Source organism: Phallusia mammillata, chromosome 1, assembly GCF_965637545.1.
Source record: "Phallusia mammillata chromosome 1, kaPhaMamm4.hap1.1, whole genome shotgun sequence".
Lineage (NCBI taxonomy): Eukaryota > Metazoa > Chordata > Ascidiacea > Phlebobranchia > Ascidiidae > Phallusia > Phallusia mammillata.
In genome coordinates this window covers 23,118,953-23,146,947 of record NC_137252.1, presented here as the reverse complement: position 1 = coordinate 23,146,947, position 27,995 = coordinate 23,118,953, and the positions used below count along the sequence as shown (strand labels likewise).

Below are 27,995 nucleotides of genomic sequence, written 5' to 3'. Positions count from 1 at the left end.
AATAACACGTCAACGATCATCTTTCGTTTCGCCGCGATTCGTGACAAATATGTTTTTCTACCACCCGAAAGTATCACATCCTTCTGGTGACTCATCAAAGCTTAAAAGCAACCACCAAACTGTGCTTAGCAAGCAAAAGATAAGTTGAGTTAACCATTAAGCAAGTCTAGTTTTCTGCAGTGACATGTTGACCAATAAGATAAGAAGCTACATCGATGAACTGATTGCCCCATACGGAATGACACAGTGGCATAAAGACCTCCTTGTACTTTTGCTGCAGTGGCAGATTGCTGGATCGGTGTTCATCGAACGCCGGAAACAGTTTTCCATGTCTAACCTTTGATATTTGTTAGTTGGGTTGTTATGATAAGTTTCATATGATGAAGGTATGTTGGGGTTAAGTTTCGATACATGCTTCGGTCATGGTAAAAGGTTATGATGAGTTTTGGTGCACAAAACACGTTTGCAAGAGTTTGAGAAAAAGAAAAGCAGCATGTGTATTCTACAAGCAAGTGCCAACGAATTCAGAGTAGCAAAGACTCCTGATTATGGAGCGATCTAATTATGCATTACCAAAAAAAGGATTTAACTTACTGTAATTTGCTGAGGTTATTCTACCGGCCAAACAATGAGCCGTTTAAAACAGGGACCGCCCTACAACCACATATTTCGGATTACAAAAAGTAATATCTACTGTCTCGGACAAACATGACCTAATTGTGGTGATGGTTATCTTCTTTAGGAAATATTGTTCTAATCCTCAGATTAGTAAAAGATTTAAACTTCCACGAAGGAAGGAGAAGTCATGCTGTAACCCAGTTGTAACGACGATGTATATTTAGTCTTTTTTATATCAGTATATTTGCAGGTTTATTTGTCGATTTAAAAATTATATGATGTTTTCAGTAATTGTTATGTATAGTACCGAGGAGCTGTTTGTTGAAATTCTTTGCGAACGTATTACAAAATTAAATTGTTTTTTGAATTAAAAATAGCAACCTCAGTTTATGGAAGATCATATTTTAGTTAACCATAATGTGGTATGTTTTGTTAAAACGTGCCAAGGCCACATAGTTTACAATCACAACGCCTCTGTATAATTTCTCAGGTGGCAATAAAACTAATTATATTAAAATGCGTTATTTTCTGTTGGCCAGCCTGACTTTGGGCATTCTGCACAAAGTGGCGTCCGTCGGCGTCGATATGGGCCAATGTTCCTGTATGTGTGGTGCCGATGGAACCAGTGGCGTCTTGGGATCTACGGGAGTCACAAACGTAAGTTCGTTGTGAAAGAACCAGACATTGTCCGGAAATAAACCCCTAAAACCGATAAAATATATTGCTCCCTTTTTAACATATTTATCCTGAAGGATCTACATATAAAATATAAAATAAATTTGAATTCTATTTAAATAAGATAAGCATCTGCACAAATTAGTGCAATCTTTTCGACTCTAATCAATTCAAACTGGTTCCGAACTGTTGCGGACCGCTTAATTCTTTGTTTATAAAAAATTTGTATCGTATCGGATGTTTTCGCGTTTACGACATTCGTAACAACAACTATTTCTGGAAACCCCGCTGGTTCAATCCAGCTTTTCAGACTGTGTTCCGGCGCAGACAGCTTATCTCGTGTAAACTAGTTCGTGGCAGCAGAGAGTGCAAAACTTTAAAAAGCAAATAAACGTTTGTCAGCAATCTGTTGGGTTGGTGTTGCAAATTTTACTTGCACATTCGTCAGTCAACCGACTTGAATGTTGCGATTGCGATATGTGCCGGAGCATACCAATGATTTTGTGGAAACATTGCCCCAAAATGCAAATAACCCTAAACTTCGATATTGTGTGTAAGTCTTGATATTGTTGCACATTAAAGCGGATTAAAGATTTGCCAAGATGGCTTTAATGTTTAAGTTAAAAAGCGGTTATTTCGCTGAAGAGAGGTAGGGTTGGGAAGTAATTTTTTTTAATTAAAATTTTAAACTAAGTTTTTTAACTTAGTTTTATTAAATATGTCACGATAACACCTTACTCCGACTTTAGGAGATACACCGTTTTAAATAGGTGGTGGTGCTCTTTGCGCCACTTATTGAAATTCAGGTGAATGTACGGCTGACATGAGGTGTGGTGTTCGTAGATTTTTCGCTAGACATACCAGCGGGAATGCAGGAACTTTAGGCCACAGTTGACACAAATTATCATTGGGGGTCGCCAAGTGCCCATCAGATCTGCGAAAAACACCTTGATCTTTAATTTGATTAGTCATGCGTTCGTGCCTTACAAACATTTTATTATTTCACAGGGAGCAAGTTTTCTGGACCGCGTAAGGGGACCGAAAGGAGAGGTTGGAAGACCTGGTAAACCTGGACCGATGGTTAGTGCAAAAGAAGTCAAATTCGCTGTAATTTGGATATTTGGTATTGTTTTATTTTTTCAGGGGTTAGCGGGTAATCCTGGGCCACAAGGTCTGAGAGGCGAACGAGGTCCAGGTAAGGGATTTTAACTAAACACCGCGTTTCCCAATTAGTTTCATTTTTACTGGAAAAAACATAGAGAGGTTTACATTCTTTTTTTACTTCTACTATTTAAAAAAAAATGATCAACCAAACTAGAAATAGACTGAGGTTGCGAGTTGAAACCTCTCCATACGCAGTATTAATGTTTGTGTACTTAAATTCGACCATGGCAATGTTTTGTAGTGGGTGGTGGCGGTGGTGACGGTGCAAGAGCAAACTCGTGCAAGGACCTAAAAGCGCAAGGAATCGTCAGGAACGGAATCTACAAAATTAAACCAAACGAATTTACAACAGCATTTTACGTAAGATGAATTACAATACATCGGAACAGCTTTCATCAAAAATAAAACATGTATTACTTTAAACGTTTTTGTAAACGCTCCTATGCAGCACAGTATTAATAAAGAAACAATGCTTCTAACTAAAAATCAGTCAACGAAACGTTCTGAAACCAAGAGAGAGAGAGAGAGAGAAAGAGAGAGAGAGAGAGAGAGAGAGAGAGAGAGAGATATTTAACCTTGTCTCTAAATATTTTTTAATACCAAATCAACAAAAGGCGAATTTACTTTAAAATATTTTTTGTTGACCGTTTTTTAGTCGGCAGCATTAGTTCTTTATTACCACTTTTTGAACCTAATAATTATCCTATGCAACGAAGACAAATTCTGGACGGAAAGCTTTTAATTTTCGCCAACTTTTAACTTTAATCGTAGGAAAACTTATCCTTCGATTTAGGTTTACTGTGATATGGAAACAGCCGGAGGTGGATGGACACTAGTCGCAAGCATTCATGAAAACAATATTGATGGAAAGTGTACCGCTGGGGACAAGTGGTCAAGTGAACAAGGAGTCACTGACAAAAATTTTACAGGTTAGTAAATGCTTTCAGGCCTGTTGTTGAAAATTTCAACAAATATTCTCTCCCCTGGTGAAAACTCCTGTTATTGCTTGCTCCGTTTTACAGTGTTGGTCAAGTTTTCGTAATGCAAGCATATTTATGTGCTTAAGATATGGATAGATATAAAGATATAAAAGTACATTGCAAAATGCAGGGTCGGGAAATTGGCAGAATTTCAACGTGTTTGGCAACGTGGAATCAGCAACAAGCGCCGACTACAAAAACCCGGCTTACTATGCTTTATCCGTAAGCACAACAAATGTTACATATATTTATTACCCACTTTCATAAATGCTTTGTCAATGGCAAATTGATTTCTATTCGATTCCAAAATTGCCATCACCTACATTTATGTTTTTCACTCCAAACAAATCGAGTTCTTTTTATAGCTTTAGGAAGATCGAAAAGCTAAACTGTTTCAAAAAGCTAAAGAAAAAACAAGCACCAAGCAAAATATGTATATGTTCTAGGCCAGTGACGTCATGGTGTGGCACGTGCCAAACGACATAGAAGTGAGTCAGTGGAACACAAGAGCCTTTCTGAAATATTCCACTGACAACCATTTTCTCAACGACTATGGGGCGAATTTACAGTCCATGTTTTCCAAATATTATCCACTGGTTAGAGCTGAAGATTCGGGTACGGTGGATATGCTGTGTCAATATATTTTGTTATGAAAGCTTGTGTTTTACCCAACAAGGTGTGGGTTGGAATTGGAACTGTAAACTTATTTGCCTTGACATTCAAAATATCAGTAAAACAACTTATCAAGCAAGCACTATGTGGCTAAACAGCAGTTGCTTCAAAAAACTTTATTTTTATTTAATTAACGAATACTTTATTATTTGTACTAAAATATTGTTGTTATTTTTACAGGTTCCGCTCACGAAGGCGTAGTCAGCATTCTACGTCGTCTAAACGCTTCAGCATCAGCTGTTAGAAGCCTAATTCCAAACTGGTACAATTACAATTATGACTTTAGCGGAATTCAAAACCACATCAGTGACGGCGGTGGCGATATGTACGATACCGGAAATAAGGTATAACTAACAACTAATTTTGTATCCATACTTCATTTTGGGACAGAACAACAACTTTGAAGTAGATCTGGTCGTAATGCGCTACAAGACTCCTTTTTTATTGTTTGTCTTTTGAATTGTTTGGTGTTTGCCATAATTTGGTTTAACCTATACTGTGTTTTAACTGAGTTTAATGTCAACATGAAGCAAGAAATTCTGACTAAATGCGTAACTTCAGCGACAGACAGCTTTCAAATGTCCCTGTAAATTTTGTTTGTGTACTTTGTTTCCTAATATTGATGTTTGTTTTAAGGTTTTCTACAAAATCGGCAACCAAAACTTTAATCAGATTGTATACAGAGAAACATACAGGTAAGTACCAAAATGTAACTAACACAATATGTTAAAATAAAAAGTATCATTATTAAAGACTCACATACGAATGCATATTTGCAAAAAAACATTTTTAGGTTAGAAATCCACTTAACAGCTTGCTATACATTACAGGGATCTTGAAAGCGGTGTTGAAGTTTCTAGTACAACTGAACATCCATTTATAATGCTGATGTGGATCGGGAATCATGGTGGGGCAATAAGCAATTTTCAAATCAAGGTGTGCAATTGTAACTATCCATAATGCAGAAAAATATGCGAAGCAGGCAAAGTTTGCAAATAGACTAAGAAAAACAAAACAAAACTCGTAACTTCAAACGGAATCGTTGGAAGATTTATTGTTTCACTTTTAAAAAAACTACCAAAATGTTTCAATAAGGAAAAAATAAAAATAGTTGTAAGGAACTTATACTTTTTACATACATGTACTATTTGAAGAAAAAATTCTACACATAAAACATTCACTTTTTTTAATGAAAACTGCGGACCACCGATTAAAGATAAAAATTGTTACATAAAATTGTGACCTGATTTTGCCACCAATCCTTCTTACATGGTGGATGAAGAAAACACTCGGCTACTTTGCACAACAACACTTACGAATGCTAAACAAATGCATTATGTATTTTTTCCACGTTTTACGCGGAAAGCGGTATTTCTGAAAAATGGTTTGGAACTGTCAAAATCCAACTAAAGCTTCTATGAAAAAAAACCTTCAGGTCCAATCAGGTACTGGGGCAGATGGAGGTGGCAGCCACGTTTCCTACAATGGCGACATTACTTACCAGAATCTGAGAGCTCAGTATAAGGCGTACAGCGTTTACGATGCCAACGACCCATCTATTTGCGAAGTGTACTTCTACATTTCAAACACCCAGGTACTTTGGTGGAATTTTATGTTTGCTTGTATGAAGATGATGATGTTTGACATGAAATTAAACATGATAATATGCGCCAGTTTAATGTGTCAATTAGGGAAGACATATACCAGCGGTCTGGTCTCCAACCTTGCAAAAATAATGCGTTTCATTAAAAATATTTGTTACACACAAAAAAAACCAAAATAAATCCTTAGTTATTATAACTAGACTATTTTATTGCGGTATCGGATCTACGTTCAGATTGTAATGTTATAGTGCATATTAAAACTATATTTGTTTCCAAATAAAGAACTGGGGTTCGGTGGCACCAACATCATTCACCTCCGTGGATTGGAGCACAACCACTGATAATCTGCTTAATGTCGTTCGAGCTGACGGAAGTCCACAGAACATTCTTATGGGATACACATTGCTATCAAGGTAATTTTAGTGTAGAATGATAACAGTTCAAATCTGCTATTGGACGAAGCAAACAGATGATCAACGTACATATACGTAAACATACGGGTGATGACTTCTGAATAATTTGACTGAAATACTCAATATTATGACTGAAGTACAAGTCTCGTGAAAAAGTCGAGGACCAACATTTTGAAACCAAGTCCACGCATTGAAATTCGTAATTTGATAAATTGAAGACTGTGGCAAAAATACTTGTTGACAACTGTCTGATAAACATCGAGAAATGGGTTGTTAGTCCACTGTATTTATTTTATGTTGTCGCCAGGGAGGATGATTATCAAGTAACCGACAGTCACGTTCGAGCAGCTCTGCAGCGAATGATGCAAGAAGTTGCAAGATTCAACACAATTGAAAGCAAGTTTTTTTAATGTGCTGCGTTTTTTAATGATTACGCTACTAAGCTTGCTGCTCCTTTGCAGTTTGGTCTGTCATGAAACATAAAAAAAATATTTTTCTAGATTTTAACTGCAGCAGAACAAACGAAAGTCTTGTTGCCCCTGTAACTTTTCAGCATGGTGATGCCGCTGCCGTGACATCACGGATTCCACCCTCTATGCGAGCCCAATCAGCACCAGGTTACATTCATTTCAGAGCATACAGCCCCAAAGGAATTCCCAATGCGTTATGCCCAGGTGTACGGTAAGCACAGTATTCGGGGTTTCCAATTAACAAAATGTGCACAATGGTATGATAAGTTTAGAAATTCGGCTGCGTTTTCACGGTGTAGCGTGGTTCTTAATTGTAAAATGGATAGTTTAGGCCAGTGGTCTTCAACCTTTTTTATAGGCGACCCCAATTTAAGGGAAAAGGAAATCAGAATTTACATGCGACCCTATTTTTTTTTCTACACTGAGAAAAATGTTTTAAGTAATGCTGAACCGAAAGAACAATTACACAAACTGTACATAATTACAAACAAATATGGCGATACAAAAGTATTACGAAAAAGTTTCATTTAAGACATAAACCCAATTTTCGGAACACAAACTTGTCAAATTGTTCAACATTTAATTTGCACTGTTAGTGAGATGGTTGCACCTGTATACTGTCCACAAGTTTTTGAAGTCATGACTTGACTTTGCGCAAGCTTAACCGCATGTCATGCCCCACTTCCAAACGATTACGATGTTTCGTTTTTAATACACTCATTGCACTAAATCCTGCTTCACACAGCCAGGTGGTTGAAACGGGATTAGAAAAATTTGGCATAGTTGGGTACGTTGCATAAATAACTATTCACTCGTTCTGGTGTCACCTTAAATAATACAAACTTATAGTGTTGAGTTATAATACACGTTGTCGAGACCCATTGTTACGCGATAAAGGCATTTTCTGTTTTTCCACTACCACGATTTAATTGCAACAGGATGTAGCAAGCTGTACTACAAAACAAGAGCAAAAGTTGCGATCTAAAAGAACATAATATTAGTTTCATTCTCTGTAATCAATTTTAAAATGCAAAAATTAAATTCGGCGACTTATTGCGACCCCGGAAAAAGTTTAGGCGACCCCACTTGGGGTCGCGACCCATAGGTTGACGACCACTGGTTTAGGCTATTCTAAGTAGAGGGGGAGCTCCTGATAAATTTGCGCTGTGCTTTTGCTGCAGGTCTGATTCTTGCACCCCAAGTGGCATTTGCGTCGGAGGAGTCAACACAATCACGGACGATCAAAGCGCTTGTGGCGACTTCGCAGGTTTGTTGTCTATTTTGGAAATTTGTCGAAGAAAAGTGAAATGAATACACAACCAGTGAACCATCACATGTTAATTAAGATACAGACGTTGTACCTTAGCTGTCAGATTTCTTTACTGCTGCTGGCAAGACGTTGGCTGTCGGCTAGTGTAACCAAATTACGGCCCATCAATTTGTTAGAAGCAACAAATTATAAAGCCATATCCCAACCCTTTTGTTGGATGCCACAACTGGAGACAAACCGCAGAGTATCTGGATCCAATGTAACCTAGCGTCAGCCTGTGAACCAAAGCGTTTTTGGCTTATTGTCATGTCAACATTATTTCGGCACTTGTTTATACGGCCATAGTCTTGTCACCAGCAGCAAGTCGACAGAGTGTGGACTGTCTGCATAGTTAGTACAACTTTATTTAAAAAAATACGCGATAATATGTTTGCAGGTTGGGGAGGTCTCCCAACAGATAGCCCCACAAAAACGACCCCGGATGGTGCTGCTCATTCACTTGATGACATCAATTCAAGCATTCTCCTTTTTACTCGCCAATATCTGGTTCTACCCGCAAAACAAGCCGGGTAAATCTACCAACGTATTTGGAAGTGGATATTGTATTCGTTGTGTTAATTCGCATAAATTTTGTGCCAAACGTGTGTAAATAAATGATGCTGAATCAAGCACATGGGTTATTTTTCAGTTTTGAAATCTTAAAACACAATAGCCCATTTTTTCCAATGGGAACACCATAGCAACCTTTAAACTTATAAAATGAAATGCAAATCATAAGTAAAAAAATAGTAGCAGTTCTATCTCTGCAAATATGGTCTTGGGTTTATATGTCATGTTATGGAAGTATGGGGAGGAAACGTATCTTTTTGGTGTTTTGATTAAAGGGACGACTCAAAGGTCCAATTAGTGCAGCTAGTTCGAAACAGTGTGCACTTGCATATTCTATCGGCACATCGCTTTTATTCATTGTATGACTTGCGTAATTTCTAAAAGCCATGGCGGACATAGTATAGTATACTGTGCAGTGGTTGGATTTAGCCGGTGCTTTTGAACCGCCTCACATAATTTTTTGAGATCAGCGAACCGGTTAGCATTACTGGTTACTGTCAATGGACTTTTTGTAAAAAAACCAGCTAAAAAATATGACTTTTGTGATAGAACCGGCTGAAAAAAATGAATCCCACCACTGTACAGTAGTAATCCAGTTGGGTTTAGTTTTGTATTCTCAATTTAAAAACATAAAGAAAGAACTTTGTGTAGGGGCATATATATTTTTTACGCCAAAAACAAATACAAATAAAAAAATACAAAGGAGCGCAAACTTTGGGAACACATGTAAAAAACGAAAAGAGCAATAAAATTGGAAAATATTAGTATGAAAAAAAGAAATTTAATTTTGACAATCAAGTGCTTGTTAAACCTTCGCGTTGGAACGAATCCTCGGATTTATCGACAATATTCTGAACATCAGTAGGATCAAAACACTGTACAAAAAAGATCTTTAGTAAATAAAATGTTGTGGTTTATTTTATTCTATCGCTGCAACAACCCCATGTTCAATGTTATCATCAGCTTTAAAACGACATGGATCTCTATCTTATTACCTATGTGTTAAATAAAAGTATGGAAACATCAAAACCTCAAACTCACCCGTTATGAGTTAATGAAATTGATGACCTGGGTTTGAACCGATCCAGGGTTGCTCAGATCGTTTAGCCACACCCTGTTAGATGAACCCGCAACTGAGTTAAATTCCGTTGGTAGCGTTGAACCGAGCGCAACAACAAACAATTCGACATTGTTTATTCCGGCAGCTGTTAACGCCAAAGACAGGGCTCTAAAATATATTAGATATGATTTATGAATTAAAAATAGGTGTTATTGCACCGAATAACAAAAAAACAAAGTTTTGAACAATTTCAATTTTTGAGTCATTTGAGAAAAGTGGTAACTTACGTTAAATCTGAAGGAGGTGCATGAGCATATATCACTGCACGTTTCCTTGACCGTGTGTTATCGAACATTAGTGTAGCGGCAAATTGTATTGCTTGGGAGATAAAACCATTTCCGCCTCTAAACTACAATGCAACAAAGAAATTTTTATGCCCATAAGACATGTCTAAATCTTAAACATGGAGCAGGATCTTGTGACTGTTCCAAAACGCATATATTTTTAGAGTAATCTAACCCATGAACGCGTTACTTTGAAGTGTTTGACTCGATAAATACGTTAAATCGCTATATTTTAGGAGTTGTAAACTTGGTAAAATGGGCATGATCCGCATCGAGAATTGACACAAGAGTCTCTGAGAAAATGGTTCAAGTCAGGTTGTCAATGCCTTAAAAAGCCGCGGTCAAAGCAATTGGGTAAATAAATGTGTTAGTTCGGATCATGAAATGTAACAAACACACAAAGTTTACCTTTACTATTTTCAAATGGGACATGTTATGTAAATCAAAGAGTCAATGTCAAGCTGTACGCCTGCCATTTTTTTCAAAATGATCCAGGAAAACCAAGGGTGTAACACGAAACTTACTACAATGGACAATATCTGCGTTTGTACTGCCGAAGTTGTAGACGAACTGGGAAAAATTTGAGCAATGGCGTCGTCATCATAGCGCAACTGAAACAAGTAGTTGTATTTACAAACAAACATTCTCTTATTGGTTGATCTAAAATGTGAGCTTGGTGCGTAGAACAACAACTTGATCAAAAACTCACAGCTCCAACTCTGGTGTTTCCAGTGTTGATATCAAGATTTCCAATCAGTTGCGAAATTCCAGACAATACAAGTTGAAAATTTGACGAACCAAGTGCAGTTGAGCCGTCAATCAAAAACGCAACATCAGTCAGTACTGAACAAAATACATGTATATTTATAAAAACACACGCTGACTTGCGCGAAAGTTGAGACAATTTCACATATACTTGCGTCAATCAATTAAAGCTGGTTCGTAATATGATATTCGAAAAAAAGATCAACCATCTGCACAGTCAAGTTCCTACAAACTTACTGGGACACATTTGTTCGTTGCAGGATTCTACTAATTCAAGGCAAGATTGTGGCAGAGAAGTCGCAGTGCCCAAACATACGCGTGTTGACGTAATGCTGCCACCCCCACACGTCCTAGAACACATTCCCGGCGTGTATGCGGAAAAACTTGAACTGCACAAGTGTGTATTGCATGCAACCGTCTAAAAAATAGAATAAAGATAAAAGAGATGTGATACAAAAGTAAACGATATTTCCCTTGATTACATTTGGTGCCACTACGATATTTCGGATATTTTGGCTGAAATTATTCGTATTAATATGTTTATTACGGATTTATTCAGGTTATACCCTCTCGAAAAAAATACGAAAGTTATAACGTGTAAGCTATCGCGACGAAATGCTCAAATGTGCTAAGTTTTGTCAACATTATAGCGCTAAAAGAGTAAAAAATGCTATTAGCAAATAAAGATATGTCTTCTGTTGACTTGCGTACCTGCGTATTTGATCCAACACAGTTGCTATTGTCAACAGTCACCCCACCATTCAAACAAATTCTCGTATCCAAGCGTGTTCCGGCTAAACAGTCGGGATCTAAACTATCACAAGAACCTTCCATCCAATCTCCCCAATCAGCATTACAAGTTGTTGAGCAATCTTGTGTTTCAGTAGTCGGGCCATCACATCCAATATTTCCAATAGCTCTGTTTAAATATGATCCATAAGTTTACCTTATTGTGATGAATATAAACCTAAGTCAATATGCGTTGTTGTAGTTAGGGGCAATCATTCCAAAGTACCAGAAACTAGTTCTATACCTTTAACTTCAGCTTATCTTTAAAATTGTGAATTACCGAACCGGTCAAATTCAGTCGATTGTCTCAAGCGTTTTATTTCAACGTTATGACGGACCCCTTTATGCCATCAAGTTAACAGACCAATATACAACTAAATCAGTAGAACTAGCAGCAAATTGACATGCTTCGGTTTTGTCTTCTTACCATATATGACAGAATAGATTATGATATATTGTCATGATTTTCAAAAAAGTAAACGTTATAAGCTAGCCATATTGGCTTGATATATACCGCTGCCTAATTAATGAAGCAACATATTCCAAACAAAACACCCAACAAATCTCACAGACTGCAACCAATACCAAGATCTCTAGCACATAAAACCTGAATTGAGTTTAGTTAACGAAAAAATGAAACATTGCTTACTCAGGCGGGATACAAGTTCTACTTCGACTTTGTGTTCCAACAATAGAACAAGGAGAACCAATACAAGGCCCAAAGGGTGTCCAATCGGTCCAAGCTAAAAATTAAAATCGCATTTGAATGATAAAAAGTTGTTTAGTAATTGTTGGTATATATCCAACATAGTACGCCAGCATATACACATACTGGGATCAGCCCTGAACCTTTCATGTATAGACCAGCGATCACGACATACTTATTTGTAAATGACCTTAGTTGTTAGGATATATTTTTATCGGCGGCCGTATACAAAACTTGCTGCGCTTACATCGAAGGTGCGTCATCTGGTGGCTGCTTTTTTGCATTACGTATACGATTGATTGGAGGCTTTTAATTAACAACAGCTACATTTGGGTTTAAAAAATTATAACCAAGTAATCTTGCTGCGTCATTATTTCTGACTTCCGAATATAGTCACTTGGCCATAAAAGAAGGACATTAAGTAGGTCGCTCGAGTGTGAAATAATGCGGTTTATAGCCAAACACTCGGTAATCTTTCAACTGTTATCCGATCAATAAGAAGATAGTCGAGATTTGGGCAACTTGTAGTACCGAGCAAAGCATCTTTTTCTAATTCATTACGCGAATTTCGTAACTTACTTGGGCAGGCTTGTATGTTGCAAACTTCACTTTTTTCAAGGCAAGACTGTGAAGAAACTGTGGAAGTGTCCAAACAAACTCGAGTTAAGAGGATGCTTCCCCCACCACACGACTGAGAACAAGTTCCGGGTGTGTATGCAGAAAAACTTGAACACAAATGTGTGTTGCACGGCACCGTCTAAAAGTTAAAATTGTAAGTTATTTAATATTTTTGTTGTATCGTGCAAATCACGCCAAGTTAAGTAATTGACTTACTGGATATGTAAGTAAATTAAGTAAACTAATCATACAATTTGTGATTGGCTCAACATAAGCTTTGATGTTTCGGTTTATTTTAAAGACCTGATACCATCAAATCGTGGCCCTTTTAGCATGAAATTTAAAAAACATGTATTTGGTTCACATTTTACTATACATACCTCTGTACTTGATCCAACACAGTTGCTATCAGGAACAATCGCGACACCAACCATACAAACTCTCGTATTCGTGCGAGTTCCTGCTAAGCATTGAGGCTCAGCACTGACACATGACCCTTGACTCCACTCTCCCCACTCAGCACCACAAGATGTCGAGCATTGCTGGGTTTCCATCAACGATTCACTGCAACCACTAAACACTTCTATTTTAAGTTTCAGCGTTTTCTCATGAAATCAATAGAAAAGAAAAAAAGTGGTACACTACAGCAGGGGTCGACAATCTTTTTCGCACAAATGACCGTTTTTGAAACTGAATTTTTTGTGTGGACCGGCCTTAAAAAAACTACAAATATTCAGCAATTAAAACGCATATATTAGTTTATCATCCCATGGAGACACAGGTATTACTTTTATACAATTACCTTGCTTCAAGGCAAATCCTACTTCTGGTTTGCTGCCCCGTGGAACACTGCTCTCCCACGCACTGCGACCATGTCGTCCATTGCGATAATCCTGAGTAATATTATTAGCACCATGAAACTAGCTTTCAAATTTATCAGCTGCGCTACCAACATTATTATATCCAGATAATGCATTCAATTCGAACCCCAAGCCTAAAGGTTTTATCGGGCTACATCCGGGCCAACAAGGCTGCATTCACATGGGTGTGTCCTAATTAGTATTCTAATTGGAGAACTAGAAATATGGAATACAAGAACAAAAAACAACAACAAACTTATCCCGAAATGAAAAGAACAATTTGACAATGTAATATAACTACAGTTTGTTTAGAAAATGGCTAAAATACGAAACGTACGTGGACAAGCTTGCTCGTTGCACGATTCTTGCTTCGACAAGCACGACCAAGGTGGCGATGACGTCACAGGACTCAAACATTGTCTTGTCGACGTAATTGTTCCTCCACCACATGTTCTTGAACAAGTACCGGGGGTAAAGGGTCCGTACGACTCACACAGGTGTGTGTTACACTTTGCAGTCTTTAGAAAAAATACGGAAAGTTGTTGTATACGTTTTTATTTTTATTTTGAAAGGAAATTCGTACATGGTTGATTCAAATTTACAAAATCATGTTAATATTTTCCATTTTAATATCCATGGAAACTAAAATATTCGATTGATTCGACATTTTTTTCAGAAAACAAAACACACACGAAGTGTTAAAACTCATTTCTGAAGACTTAATATGTAATGAAAATCAGGAACTAATTTACAAAATAAATTAAATCGAAATACAAAAGTAAAATCAAAATTAAATGTAAATAATCGTGAGATAGAGTATTTCAGAATGTGAGCAAACTTTACCCTTATCGATTCTCCGATGCAATTACTACTTGGGACTGGCACTCCACTCAACAAGCAAACTCTGGTTTCAACAGTGCTGCCAATAAAGCACACTGGATCAGCACTGACACACGCGCCTGGCACGAATGGGCCCCAATCGGCGCCCGGACAAGGTACTGTGCACATGCGGGTCTCTGAGGTCGGACCACTGCATCTGAAACAACATTATTATGGAAAAGATTGGAAAATTTTGGTTTTGCTTAATCATTTCGGGTTCTTACTTCATGTGTGGCAGATAATCGTTGGTGCATGACCTCGTCCTGGTTTGAGTCCCGCTAAAACAGGGACTTCCCCCACATTGAGACCATTGACTCCAATCTGCCCATGAAGCTCCGTCCACTGAAATAGCAATGCACGAGTTAATTAGGGAACTTTGCAAGCAGTTTAAAATATTTGAACTGGGAACAAAACTTTAGATGCAAGAAACAAAATTAGAAAATTAGGTCAAAAAAGAAATAAAATGTAGTAAATAAAAAAATGAAGTTCCCTAAATAACTCGTGAAATACGAAAATTTGATTAAAATTTTGAGTTTGACTTAAATTACGCTGCAATGGTGCAAAATTTTTGCAATGGTGCAAAAAGCTTTTATGAAAACGACAGTAACGAAAATTTAAACGAAAAGGTAAAGTTATAGGAGTCTGGTCGAGTGGTTTTCAACAGTGTTTCTATTTTTGTCATTTTTTAATTAACATTGTAACGCGACAAGTTACTGAATAATGTTGGATTTACTGTCGCTAAAATAAATAAAAAGGGATTTCAGAAAAATAATAACCGTGTTTTACAGATCCATAAACTGTCACCGCAAAATAGAAACGAAAAGAAACTAACTGGTGATAAAAGTACCAGGATAGTTGAGCCAAAAGCGAACAGAGCGGAAACATTCGGCTTCTTGTACTCCAAAATTCCGGTTCGGTTGCCAGCAACAACCGAAACGAACACACTGTGATCTAAAAATAGTAAAAAATACATTTAAGGTTCGCAGCAAACAGATATTAAGCAAATCCACTATTTAAGTTTGTACAACCAAATTTAAAACCAGATTTGGTTACATCTTTATTGATTTTTTAGTATAAATGTTATATTAATAAATTTGTCGTTCAACTGGTGTAATGCTGAACAAAACGACAAATTTATTAATATGCAACCTGGTGGACGAAACGCCTGTTCAGTATTTACTATAAATGTTATAGACAAACAAAAAGTTGTACTGTATCAAGTAATTAAAAACGTGTCTTTTGTTGTCAAGCAGGAAATGAAAAAAACATGGAAATGAATATCCATACCTTGTTACACCAACTTTGCCGCAACGGTTCCGGCTCACATAGCACGAGCTTACGAAGCGGAACGGGCCAAGTCGTTCAATTTTTTGGAAAAGGTGAGGTTTGTTTCGATCATCCAGTTTTGCAAAGTACGGATGAGTTTGCGGTTTGTATGGGGCAGGTACATACGCTTTACAAAAAATGCTATTTTAGTAATTTTTATCTTGATGCAGCCTTTGACAACTACAAAATGGAATTGGAGTAACCTTCCAAAGCATTACTGTGCATATCAACTATTATTTGCATAAAACAGGTTTTGACCCAATATGCTTGACGAGACATTGTAGCGACCGAAGTGATGAATTGATAGGGACCTAAAAACACAACTTGGACAACGTTTTTAAACTTACCAGCTTTAGCTTTGTAACAGTTGGGCTTAGCAAATTGATCAAAACAACATCCATTATTCTGACACAAGTGACGAGGAATAAAAAGACGATTTGGAATCCTGCATTCTTCTCGCTCATCTGGTTTTACTCGGCATTCCTGTGGAGGGCACGTCCCTAAATCGGAAAAGAAAGACTTTTGTTTTCAAGGTTTGTGGGTTTGTAGTGTTGGACACAAACCAGAGTCAATTTAAGTCTAACTTTTTGGAAATTATAATTATAAACTTTTTGGAGTTTTTTTTATGATTTAAAGTTTTTCTACATGCGTAATATATCCTAAACGAAAAATAGGAATTTTTGCAAAGAGGAATTTGCAGTGGTTTACTTGTGTCAAAGGAAACTTTACACAGCGGCTAATACAGTCATAAATCAACACCGAAATCACCAAGACATCAGTTGCTTGTAAACTAAAAGACTTGAACGCGAAGACTTATTGCCCAACGCTGTGGGTTTGTGCACATCGCAAATAGCAACTAAGTTGAGCGAAGACGAGAAAAGAAATCTATGAAATCGCACCTGTACGTTGGTAGCACCTTGGAGCCTGATAATGCAGTGGGTCGTCATAGTAACAGCATCCAGCGTCTATGCACGAATTTTCTCGTAGGTCTTTTCCTTGGGAACATGCACTTCTGTAGTACCACGTGATCCAGCATTTGCAGTCATCAGCTGGAATCAAATCACGTGACATTAAAACAGAACACATTTTTGAACATTTTTTTGAAAAGTATACTGAACGTTTTAATCACTAGCTAATGCTGTTTAAATGTTGCGACAGGAGGTTTGCCAAAATGTTTGAAATTACTACAACTACAACATTACGTTAGCAACCGTTTTTAAAGAAATTGTCATTTTTTGACACAGTTTGTGCCAGGGTAATAAAATGCAAATCTAGCTACAATTTGTGAAACGCCACATGTAATTTGTCTCGTGTTCTATGGCTATAAAACCACATGCTTACAAACAAAATGTAGCCCCGGTGTCACGAAGTTACGCATCAGTTGCTTTAATGTGGCTAAATTGTTGTTAATTGGTCGCCAGACAGCCACTGATAACTATTAGCTAATCAGTAGGTGGCCTATGTAGCCGGGCAGGGCTAAAATTTGGCCGGCAATCAATGAACACAATTGGTGAATGGCGCCAGTACTTAGTTATGTAGGCGGATCACGGTTTAAATTTGGCGTCGAATGTTAGGATTCTCATGGTTGTGACGCTAAAGTGTCAGTTTTAGTTCGGTGCCAGGTGGAATCAACCAAACGAACTTTAGAAGGCAAAAACACCAAACTTGTTTATTACACATGCTGAAAGCATATATTAAAAAAGGCCCCAAAGTTGGTGATTATTCTTATAGGTAGAACTAAGAGGATACAAATTTGCCTACGCTGACAGCTGCAATTTCTACATTATACTTCTAAAAGTGTGTTATTTTTAAAAACAATATCCTAAAAGAATAAATCAAAATTGTTAGTGCAACCCACAAGTCCCCATTATAGTTTCGTGCCAATTAACATTGCATACTCTATGTCGTCACAGACAAGCGGGTCCCCAAATGTTCCCACAGTAAAGGCGTGCGTATTTAATTGCCGTCACGAGGCGCAGGGAAGTCGGATTCAAAGAGAAAAGTCGCGTGTGAATTAATTGGTGCACTATGAGGGAATTCCCCCTTCGTCGCGTAACTGACCATTACTATTATTAACTTGATTCGCACTCCTAAAGCGGGTTGGTAACAAGGATTTTTCCAAGACATTTATTGGCTTCGTTTATCTATTTTTGAACTTTGTGTGTAGGAAATACAAGAAAAGTGTTTCTCCCACATCCATAAGCTAAGAAACATACCTGATTTTTTTCTGTTGCTGGGCGAGATTAGTCCTGAAAAAAAAGTTCACGCATAACCTTATCGTCCTTATTTGGGTTAATGCGAATTTTTTGTGCACTGCTATAGTTGATTGCACAATATGTTGATTTAAATCAGCTTCAAGTTGTGCGCCATCGAATTTATGTGCATGTATATACGACTATTTACGATTAAAACACACCAATTTTATTCTTCGTTTTAATTCTATTTATTTGTTTTAAATCGTAAAGATATTGAAAATTGTTTCAAATTAGTTTCAATCTTCCAAAAGACATCTCAAAAAACAAAAGGTTTAAAGTTACATCTCATATGTTTGTGCATGTTTAAATTTATTTTGCAAAACTGAATATTTACTATAAATAACTCAGTTGGGAAAGAACAGCCTTTGACATTTTGCCGGCACAAGTTAACATTTACATTCGCTTAAAGCACGTGGAGAAGGAGAATGTTTATTACGTTATAAACGTTTGTCAGACAAAATACAACCGGTCACTTTGTTAGCGATAACGTGTTTTGTGTTTGTAAATGCCGGAACGCATTTGTCTGCGGGCTAATAAACTCACCTCTGGTTATTAACTGTCCACGAACACATAACAACAGAGTGAAAAGTATCCAAAGTCGCATTTCGTGTGAAACTTCGTTGCAATTTGTATGACTACTTCGCTATTGGCGCAAAATATCGAGGCTCCTGTCAAAATGAATAGAGTTGTTTTGCATTGCAAATAAAAGATATAATTTTTATGTTTGATTTCATCCTTATTTTTTAGAGAAAATACGATTTATATTAAATACTTTTTAGACACACACTAATTTACCAAGGTTTTCGTTTTTTGTTTAAACGGATAATTTATAGATAGCTATATACTTACCCTTTTTACAGAAGTTTTCGGAAAGAAGAGTTAGCCAAGCTTCCTGATTTCGGGTGAACTATCTTACGACCAGAGCTTTATATTTTAAAAATAACCTTTCGTTCCGTAGCAGTTAAATCCTTGTTCTACCTGTTTACATAACAGCAATCGGCTTACACGAAGGTCGAGTCGTCAATACGCCAACACATGAACTAATTGCCAGTCTACCTCGTCCAAGGGTTATAGCAAAAACTTAGAGCCTCTGGCTAATTGGCTAGTTGCCTTGTATGAACTGCATGGGGATTGAGAGGGTTTAAACCGGTAATGATGCAGCATTTAAATTAAAAAAAACTGTCGTATAACACACAAAGTTTACATGATACGTAATACTTATAACCACGAAATTGATATTTTAACAATTTAAATGAAAAAATGTCGCTCATAACATACGAAGTTTACGTGCTACGGAATAATTATAGCCACGAAATTGGATTTTTAACAAGGGGGTATTTCCGATAGCCACTTTTTGAAACCGCAAGCCAACTTTTTAAGCGCAATTAATTTTTGATTTGCACTTTAGATTTTTGATATATTTCGTTAGATGTTGAAACCAGAGCTCCACAGCCTTATCGCTATTGACAGTCGCGCCAAAAGCCTTTTCTTCATCAACTTTATTTTTTTATGTTTGTAAATGACTGGTAAAGAAATATTATATATTTCATAATATTACATATACTAGTTTCCCAATTAAACAATAAACCTTCATGAAACGGCAAAGGACAATAAGCTTGTCCAATATTCAAACCTAAATCGCGTTTTCTGGCCAAAATAAACGTTACGCTAACAACCGCACGTGGTTTTATACGACCCCAGCTAGTCTTATAATAGTCTGGGATCAGCACGAACCCATAACCGAGCATCTACATTACAAAATGACTGCGCTAATTAGATACATTTGCATACTGACCACTGTATTATAAACAATCGTCTCGACATATTTCCATTTTAAACTTAGCCGCATCCTGGCCAAATAAAATATGGTAATTTTGTTATTTCTTACATAAACTTTGGCACATGTCTGACTTTTCATAAAGTTTTTTTTTCGGGGGACAAAGCACCGTTTAAAACAATATAGCTTTCCAGCATTTTGAGTGCTATTACGTTTTGAGTCAATACCACATAAAACAATGAGTATAGTCTACAAATATAGTTTGAATTAAGACGAAATCAGTTTATTCCTTCAACTAACTTACTTTTTTGTAGTTTCAATGGTTTTAAACATAGAAAAAAATGCAACTGTTTTAAATTGTAATGCTTTTGACCTTGTCAGACCAAGGCAACGATTTTTTCGAAACATCGTTTTTAAGCAAACTTTCGTCTCCGTCTTTCCCGTAGTACAACTACAATTACCAATTCGACCTGATGCGTTGTCCCGAGCCAGAGCACTTATGTTCCCCTATATTTGATGTGGCGCTAATTAAGCGGCTATATGAGCTGTGACTTCCCATGGTTACGTCACATGGGGCCTACGACCATAATCACTGCGAAAAAAGCTCTAAAGGGATTTGTAAATGTTTCTGCGTTCACAACGGTAGTAGTATAGCAGTGTTTTTCACTTATTACTTTAAAACTTGCTGCATTGCAAAATGTTAAGTAACATATATTTTTAGTATTCGAAAAATTGTCAATGCAAAAAGTAAGTATTATGTTTTGGAATGTTTTCTGTCATAAACCAACGTTGACATAACATACAATCACACTCTTGTTATGGTGGTAATTTCGCTGAAAACCAAAGTTGGAAATTTATTTAAATCTATAGACTAATTAGTGGAAAAATACAAAAAAAAACTATTCGAGAACAACCAGCGACGTTAGGATTATATTGGTGAATATAGCATCTAAACAGCGTAATTGTTTTTCGCGATTAGACACGTAGCCTACAAGTAAGGACATGTTATTAAAGATTAAAGACGCGGTTAAGCTGATTACATGTAACTTTGTTTGATTCCGGCTTGTGTTTAATCATATGCTCTCCACGTCAGAAGACCAGAGGTTATGTTCGAAAAAATGCGTAACACGACAAGCCAAGTCAAGTTTTGGACTTCTCAAAGCAATGTTTCAATTACAATACAAAAACTAAGAGTTTAAATTTCATGCATATTTGATATGCTCTAAAATGAGTCTGTTTCTGATTTTGACATTCTGCATTTTGCAATTAAAGGTCAATAGGGTCAGAAACGTTTCTGTTTTGCAAGTTTCTTAAACAAATTAATTTGATGAAAATTATTGTTCTATAAAAGGGTAAACGTGCCAGTTAATTAGCTTGTGGCTTCAGAATTCGACATTGATTTTGTTTTAATTGATGTGACTTTATTGGAATTTCCGAGAAGAAAATTCAGTCAGGTTATACATAAGTTTCTATTTGATGCAGTGAAGCCGCCTCAAAAGTTTCCAAACGAACCCAAATATTTGACGTAATCTGCTGGGCAAACCTGAAAGAACTTTAAATAATACAAGCCGCAGAGTACATAAAATAGCCTATGTTGCAAAACGTGGCCTGCATTTTGTTGAAAAAAAAACGAAATTTTGGGCAAATGCCATTAATTGATCGATTGCAAACATTTCAACATTTAATTCTATCATACATTGTATATGTCCGTTTTGGCCAAATTTTTGCAACACTAAAATACCGCCGTTATAGTCGCAGTTTGCCAAAAAACAAACTATTGTGCATATTTTTTTCTACGTGCATGCCTATAAGTTCAATAATAGTTTCTAAATCAACCGTTACAACCGTTGTTATGCGAAAAGTTGTTATGAGAGAAGTTGTTATGATACAACCGTTGTTATGCGAGAAAACATGTTTACAGTAATTTTATGACATGAAAACCAGGGGATTTCCTTGCACTGTATAAAATGTGAAAGCAATAGATCCAGCGAAAACATGAGTCCAAATATGGAAATGGAAAAGTTAGACAAATTTCCGGCAATAAAAATCTATTTTTTGCATGTAATACGAAACGCATAAAGCTTTTTTCAACGATTTGCCAACACGAAAATTGTATAATGTTTCTTACGTAATTTTGTAAAAAATGATGACCAAAATGTAATATGTTTATAGGGGCTTATAGCTACAGCGCATCGGATACTAAATTTGGTTGAAAACCTCTTTTAGGGAGTTTTTAGGACTTAAAATGCGGTGTTTGGATAAAAATGCGAAAAAGATCGTAAGTACAGCGTGAGACATTTTGCAAAAAGCGCCTCATTTGGAAAATATGATTAACAAAAGTAAAACAAATAATTTTGCAGAAACAGGTCGTATGATAACAAAAACGTTTACTTAAACACGAAGGAAATGGCCATCAGACGGTTTTACTGTTTGTTTCGCACAACATTTGTTTTCGGACAACGAGTCAGCTTACTTTATTAACCTGCGCTTTTGTCACGTGAAAAACATTACAAATATTCTGTTGCTCATCTGGTCACATGATTAAACTTTAAAAAACCCATGGAAGCTGCCACATGAAAGCATAGTAAATTACGCTGTGTCATCTCACGTCAGTTTAAAAGCTTGTAACTACGAAACACTATTTAAGACACATTTTAGACCGACTGGGCCTGCATAGAAAAGCGCGATACCAATTGGTACATCATTTGCCATTGCAACATTTCTATAAATTTTGTTATCTCGAAGTGAAAAGTATAGACATTCGTCTTTTGGCTTATATTATGGAAAACGTGCATTTGTCGATATACAAGTATCATCAAAACGACGTAGACAGTAGGTTGGCAACAATGGTATAAGTATAAAAAAATAACTGTGCCATAGAAATATGGTATTGCTGTCTGTTAATACAGTCGCGTTTGAGCAAAGTTCCATCATTGTAAAATGTTTTAGGATCAAGCTAGGTAAATAAAATGCTGAGGTTCAAAAGTTTGAGAAAACTAAATTAGCATCGATATCAACAACTATAAGTTATATCAAAACAATATAATAGGAATAAAAAAATGATTCACTATCAACAGAAAACTATTGTAACATAAAACCCACTGGTACGTGACGCTCTTGCAATAAAATTGCTGAGTCATTGCAGCGATTGTTCTGGTCTGCAGAAGTTTGCTCTGTCATTGTTGTAAATAGGTTGTAAAAAGTGTTACAACTAAACTGCTTTTTGTTCGTTTGGCGGTTGCGTTGTATTAAACTAGTGGTATGGTACGTAGACCTATTGAAACACACATTTTTGTTTTTTTGATGATTTTGTATAGGTTTGCCAGTTTCCTGTTTCATGAGATAAGCCAGCAGTGCTGTTGGAGTTTATGTTTGTAGATTCAACAATCTTCATAATTCTATTTTTACCCAGTTTAGATTACTAAATAATGACTTTGTTGCAGCAAATTTAAACGTTCATTTTTTAATATTGTTTTTGTAGATTTTTTATAGTTGTATTATGACTTATGTGAACTGTTTTACCAATATGATATGTTTATGCTTAAAGGATGAATGACCTAAAGTTTTTCATAAACTTTAACCTATATCAACTTTATGTTGTTGTTGTTGTTTTCTGTGAAATAGGTTTGTAATTGTTATAAATTTTTACTATTGCAGAATTTTTTAGTGCAAGTTTTCTGTCACTGAAAAACACCCTAAATACAACCCAAAATCTCTATGGCATCATCAGCTTTAAAAAACATGCATGTCAAGATCATTTCTGACATCATGTGACCTTGGTGTTGGGTTGGGAAAAGGAACTTGGAATCTGCCATGTCAGCATGTAAAGATAAATATAATTTTAAGGTCAGTACTCAGTTCCATGATTCCACAATCGCAGCTGTGTTATGTTTTAGATCAGGGGCATGCAACATTTTATGTCATTGGGCCGTATAACCAATTTTGGACCCCAAGCCACATAATTTTTTTCCATGTGCATAATAAATTTGAAGTTCTTCCAAAGCATCAATACATTTATTTTTTACAACATACAGAGTTTCAGCGCAACACTGGCTTTCACAACAAAATAATTGTTTACTAGACAAAGGGAATTGTTATGTCACATTCGATGAAGTAGGCTAATTGCTGTAACTGCTGTATGATCCACCGGTTGGACAACGCTTATTTAGCTTATATTTGTTACATACAGTATAGCAACTTAAGAGATTTTCCAAAAACTAGTGAAAAATTTTGCCAAATTCTCAAACGAACTCCATTTTTTTATCTTAATCAGTGTGCTGGTGGGGGCCACACTAAATAGCTTGGCAGGCTGGACTGTGGCCCGCGGGCTGTATGTTGCACTCCCCTATTTTAGATCGACTACTTTCATTTTTAACTAACCAGACACAAGTAATTTGTTAGGTGACATGGGAGCCATACCTTTTGCGACCCAACATGCCCCCAGAAGGGGTACCCAAGCCTCCACAGTATGGAGCCAATTCCGGAGGGTAAATATTTGTGATTTTTTTAGTTTTTGTATGATTATGATAGTGTAACAATAAAAATTGATATTGAAAACTTGTATAAATGGACTAATATAAATACTTTTGCTATTGATAAGGGACTATTTACAGAAATTTTGCTGTTTAAAAAGAATTAAATTATTTTGTTTTAACAAAAATATAAATCTTGAATATAGATCAAACCGCCTTAAGAATGTGGGAAAAGAGGTTGGAATTGATTTTACATACAAACAATCAAGATTTCCAAATACTATTGTTGGTCATTGTGCATTGGTGCTTGCTCTGCAGAAAGACCCAACTGGACAGTTGCAAAACAATGTAATTTTGTTGTGTAAATAAATGATATATTACCTACTCCAGATACATGTATTTTAGGCTATATCTACTTTGTTCTAAGAAAGTTAGGTCGACTGTTTTTACACATTTTTATTACTGTACATATATCTTTGTCAACTGAAGTACAGCTTACATAAAAAATAAGTTTCACAGGATAATGCATACTTATTCTTCCATTTACTTACAGTTGCAGGAAGCTTTATTTAAAAGTTACTTCACTGATGGCGATTACCCTGATGTAGAAGTAGTCTCTAGGCTCGCAGCTGGTGTTGGAATGGATGAGGCAGAGGTGAAAAACTATGTCTCTAATCCTAACAACCAACAGATGGTTAGAGAAAAGGCAGCCGAGTCTGGCCAGATTGCAAGGAGTGGTAAGTCACGGTTTAAACTCACAAAAAGCAATGCTTAAGAACACTAATTTTAAGTGAGATTTTTTTGAACTTACACTAGCACTTGTTGTGTTTGCATGAAGGGTAACTAGCATTTTCAATTCACTTAAAAGTTTATACTTTTTTAGGTGTTCCTATGTTTGTGTTCAATGGGCAGCCAGGATTTGCAGGAGCCCAGCCTCCTGCAACCATGCAAAGTATGTTTGACAAAGTAGCAGAAAAATTCCCAGTGCAATCTCTCTAATGTGTTTTTTTGTTGGAACTTGGCTAAAGAACAGTTTATGATGAAAACTGTGCAAAACCAGTGTTTGGGGCGCCAGTGTTTTAAAACCACATGTTCTTGGGTTAAAGTGCCTTCAAAAATGTTTTTGTTACAATAAAAATAATACTGAAACTGGCTTTAACAGAAACAATTACATGTAAGAACAGTTTGTAGAGTGTAAGAGTAATGGTTTCAGATCTTAGGTAATATTTAGAGTGATGTGACCTAAAAGCTTTGGTCATCTCACAAGAATTCTTTTGGTGTTTAAAATGTCTATAGCAGCCATCGAAAAATGTGTTTGTCACTATATTCAAGGCTGTGATCCTATAAAAACCCTTAAAATAATAACTTACGTTAATAAAATGGTTGCTACATTTAAGTTTAATTCACATGACTAGCTCTTTAAAAAATATGGAAAAGTAAACCAAGTATACATTAATTGTGAATATATTTGTTGTCTCAATAATCCTGACCAATGGTAACCTAAAATGGGTTGGATTTTAGAACAGTATGAGAATTGAAAAAGTTTAATAAGTGCGGTAATTGGCTACATAAACGTAATACAGTTTATTAGCTTTAAGCAACAGAGATCGACACTATAAGTCCTGTAATGTAAAATAGAAGTTAACACAAAATGTCAAGTAAACGCGAAAACTACAACTGAGGAAAGCAACACGAAAACGAGAGAGTTTAAGCGGAACTAAGGAATGTAATTAAACTGCGCAGGAATACAAATAACCCTTAAGGCACAGAGTGAACAAAATACAGAGCGGAGCCCACGAGCGTAAATTACTTAGTAGCTCGCTGCATTCTCCCTCGGTAAAAATAATGCTTACAAAACATCACCACAATACATAACTACACAGTCCACTCGCCATAACGAGCAGGCGACTTTCGTTCACGGGTAGAACGACGAAGACCAGGTGGTGAGTCAGCCGATTCAGTAGATTCAAGGGGCGCGGGACTGTCCACTTCAACAGCGATGTCATCTTCATCTTCTGCGGAGCTTGAAGAGTTCGGACAAGGAGCCAGGTCAGAAGTTGAGACTGTGCTTTCCCGTACGATGGATTTGCATCCAGCAAGGTCACAGGATCACACAACGGGTCTCCTTTCGAGCCGACAAACCTACGAAGAAGTACAGTGCCACCGTTCAGTAGCCATGAGGGCATCGAGGTACCAGACAGGACTCGGCGGGAAAAACTAAAAAAGCGTTCGTGCGGCGTTTGATTAGTGGCGGTGCACAGTAGGGTCCGCATGGCATGTAGAGCATCAGATAACACTTCCTCCCAACGGCTATCGGGTAAATTGCGGTTGCGAAGCAGAAGTTTTACCGTCTTCCAGACAGTTTGGTTTGTCTTTTCACATTGACTGTTCCCTTGAGGATGATATGGCGTGGATTGACTAGTAGCGATGCCACGCGAGAGTAAATATTGACGCGTTTCCTCGCTGAGAAAAGAAGTTCCTCGGTCGCTGTGAATATAGTCAGGAAAACCAAAAAGGCAAAATAGGTTGGAGAGGCAATCGATAACGGTGGACGAAGTCATTCTCTTGCAAGGAAAAACAAAAGGATACCGGCTGTACTCATCTACAACGATTAGAAGATAAGGATTCTGGCCAGGTACTGGACCTTTGAAGTCCATACTGATCCTTTCCCACGGTTTGGTAGCTTTTATCAGTTCTCTTGCCTGAGGCTTGTAGAAACGTGGCTTAAGTTCGGTACACACGCGACATCTATTACCAACCGATTTAGTTTCATCACTAGTATAAGGCAAATTGTGAGATTTAACAAAGTGATGCATACGGGCGTATCCGGGGTGTCCAAGTGATTCATGCAGTGCAAAAAGATCTTGAAGAGACTTTGAAGACACACATACTCGAGAATCCGCATCGGGAACAATATTCAGTGTACCTGGTCGGTGGCGTATATCGTAGGAATATTGGCCCAACTCTAATCTCCACGATATCATTTTAACATTTTTAATCTTGCCCCGGTTTCTTCGTTCAAACATGTAAGCGACTGATTTTTGGTCCGTGATTAAAGTGAAATGCCGACCCTTTAAGAAATGCGACCACTTTCTTACAGCTTCAATAATAGCAGAGGCTTCCTTTTCAATAGCGGGGTAATTGCGTTCGCAACGGTTAAGTGTACGAGACATGAAAGCCACAGGTCGTCCCTTTTGCGACAAGACGGCAGCTACAGCAAAATCAGAGGCGTCTGTTTCCACTTCAAAAAGACAGTCGTCAAGAATTGCACCAAGAGTGACTTTGCCGAGCTCATCTTTTAAATCGTTAAATGATAGAACGGCATCTTCGTCTAACGGGAAGTCTTTTGCATTCAAGAGAGGTGCTACACGTCGTGAAAAATTCTTAATCCACTTAGCGTAGTAAGAGAACATTCCTAGTACTCTTTTCAGTTCCTTTGGTGAAGCTGGAGGTGACAACTCTAATAAAGGCTGCAAACGATTTGGGTCAGGTCGAATTTCATTAAAGGAAATACGATGCCCAAGAAAGTCCAAAGTAGTTGTTCTAATTCTGGACTTTTTTTGATTTATAGTAATGTTATTTTTGCGAGCAGCTTCAAGAAGACGACGAAGGTTGAGATCGTGTTCCTCTAACGTAGCGCCGGTAACGGTGATGTCATCAAGGTACGCG

At 36.9% G+C, this 27,995-nt stretch overlaps 3 protein-coding genes across 5 annotated transcripts; 2 read left to right on the top strand and 1 right to left on the bottom strand.

Annotated features, from left to right (window-relative positions):
• The first annotated feature begins 1,085 nt into the window (after nucleotides 1–1,085).
• Nucleotides 1,086–8,534, top strand: LOC145230045 (uncharacterized). The gene is made up of 16 exons (XM_080095412.1): nucleotides 1,086–1,275; nucleotides 2,302–2,373; nucleotides 2,437–2,488; nucleotides 2,699–2,817; nucleotides 3,251–3,386; nucleotides 3,568–3,659; nucleotides 3,884–4,052; nucleotides 4,290–4,453; nucleotides 4,746–4,804; nucleotides 4,940–5,045; nucleotides 5,545–5,703; nucleotides 5,996–6,126; nucleotides 6,434–6,522; nucleotides 6,627–6,807; nucleotides 7,778–7,863; nucleotides 8,303–8,534. The coding sequence occupies exons 1-16, from the start codon at nucleotides 1,135–1,137 to the stop codon at nucleotides 8,437–8,439; spliced, it is 1,893 nt and encodes a 630-aa protein (XP_079951538.1). The 5' UTR covers nucleotides 1,086–1,134; the 3' UTR covers nucleotides 8,440–8,534.
• Nucleotides 8,535–9,117: 583 nt separating this feature from the next.
• LOC145230031 (uncharacterized) lies at nucleotides 9,118–19,163 on the bottom strand. 3 transcript variants are annotated; one of them, XM_080095386.1, is made up of 21 exons: nucleotides 18,927–19,163; nucleotides 18,621–18,745; nucleotides 18,039–18,071; nucleotides 16,722–16,871; nucleotides 16,170–16,322; nucleotides 15,784–15,949; nucleotides 15,329–15,447; nucleotides 14,721–14,838; nucleotides 14,461–14,653; nucleotides 13,955–14,135; nucleotides 13,560–13,650; nucleotides 13,138–13,330; nucleotides 12,719–12,896; nucleotides 12,083–12,176; nucleotides 11,356–11,563; nucleotides 10,882–11,062; nucleotides 10,589–10,722; nucleotides 10,404–10,490; nucleotides 9,823–9,944; nucleotides 9,517–9,703; nucleotides 9,118–9,350 (listed from the first exon to the last, which is right to left on the bottom strand). In XM_080095386.1, exons 2-20 carry the CDS (start codon nucleotides 18,679–18,681, stop codon nucleotides 9,520–9,522), a joined length of 2,646 nt encoding a protein of 881 aa, XP_079951512.1. In that variant the 5' UTR covers nucleotides 18,682–18,745; nucleotides 18,927–19,163; the 3' UTR covers nucleotides 9,118–9,350; nucleotides 9,517–9,519. The 3 variants fall into 3 exon arrangements, with proteins under 3 accessions (XP_079951512.1, XP_079951519.1, XP_079951524.1); XM_080095393.1 differs by having other exon boundaries at nucleotides 15,344–15,447; nucleotides 18,927–19,162; XM_080095398.1 differs by lacking the exon at nucleotides 18,039–18,071.
• Nucleotides 19,164–23,482: 4,319 nt separating this feature from the next.
• On the top strand, nucleotides 23,483–25,480 carry LOC145215750 (uncharacterized protein YwbO-like). The gene is made up of 5 exons (XM_080084449.1): nucleotides 23,483–23,700; nucleotides 24,256–24,341; nucleotides 24,533–24,674; nucleotides 24,880–25,063; nucleotides 25,210–25,480. The coding sequence occupies exons 1-5, from the start codon at nucleotides 23,572–23,574 to the stop codon at nucleotides 25,323–25,325; spliced, it is 657 nt and encodes a 218-aa protein (XP_079940575.1). The 5' UTR covers nucleotides 23,483–23,571; the 3' UTR covers nucleotides 25,326–25,480.
• The last annotated feature ends 2,515 nt before the right edge of the window (nucleotides 25,481–27,995 follow it).

What these genes read in the sequence shown, in the direction of transcription:
- LOC145230045 (XM_080095412.1), top strand. Translation starts at nt 1,135, where the DNA reads ATGCGTTATTTTCTGTTGGCCAGCCTGACTTTGGGCATTCTGCACAAA. An exon ending in AATTTACAACAGCATTTTAC is followed by an intron (nt 2,818 to 3,250) that starts GTAAGATGAATT and finishes CCTTCGATTTAG; the next exon opens with GTTTACTGTGATATGGAAAC. An exon ending in TAAGCAATTTTCAAATCAAG is followed by an intron (nt 5,046 to 5,544) that starts GTGTGCAATTGT and finishes AAAAACCTTCAG; the next exon opens with GTCCAATCAGGTACTGGGGC.
- LOC145230031 (XM_080095386.1), bottom strand. Translation starts at nt 18,681, where the DNA reads ATGCGACTTTGGATACTTTTCACTCTGTTGTTATGTGTTCGTGGACAG. An exon ending in AGGATTTGCCTTGAAGCAAG is followed by an intron (nt 13,331 to 13,559) that starts GTAATTGTATAA and finishes AGAAGTGTTTAG; the next exon opens with TGGTTGCAGTGAATCGTTGA. An exon ending in GCACCTCCTTCAGATTTAAC is followed by an intron (nt 9,704 to 9,822) that starts GTAAGTTACCAC and finishes AATATATTTTAG; the next exon opens with AGCCCTGTCTTTGGCGTTAA.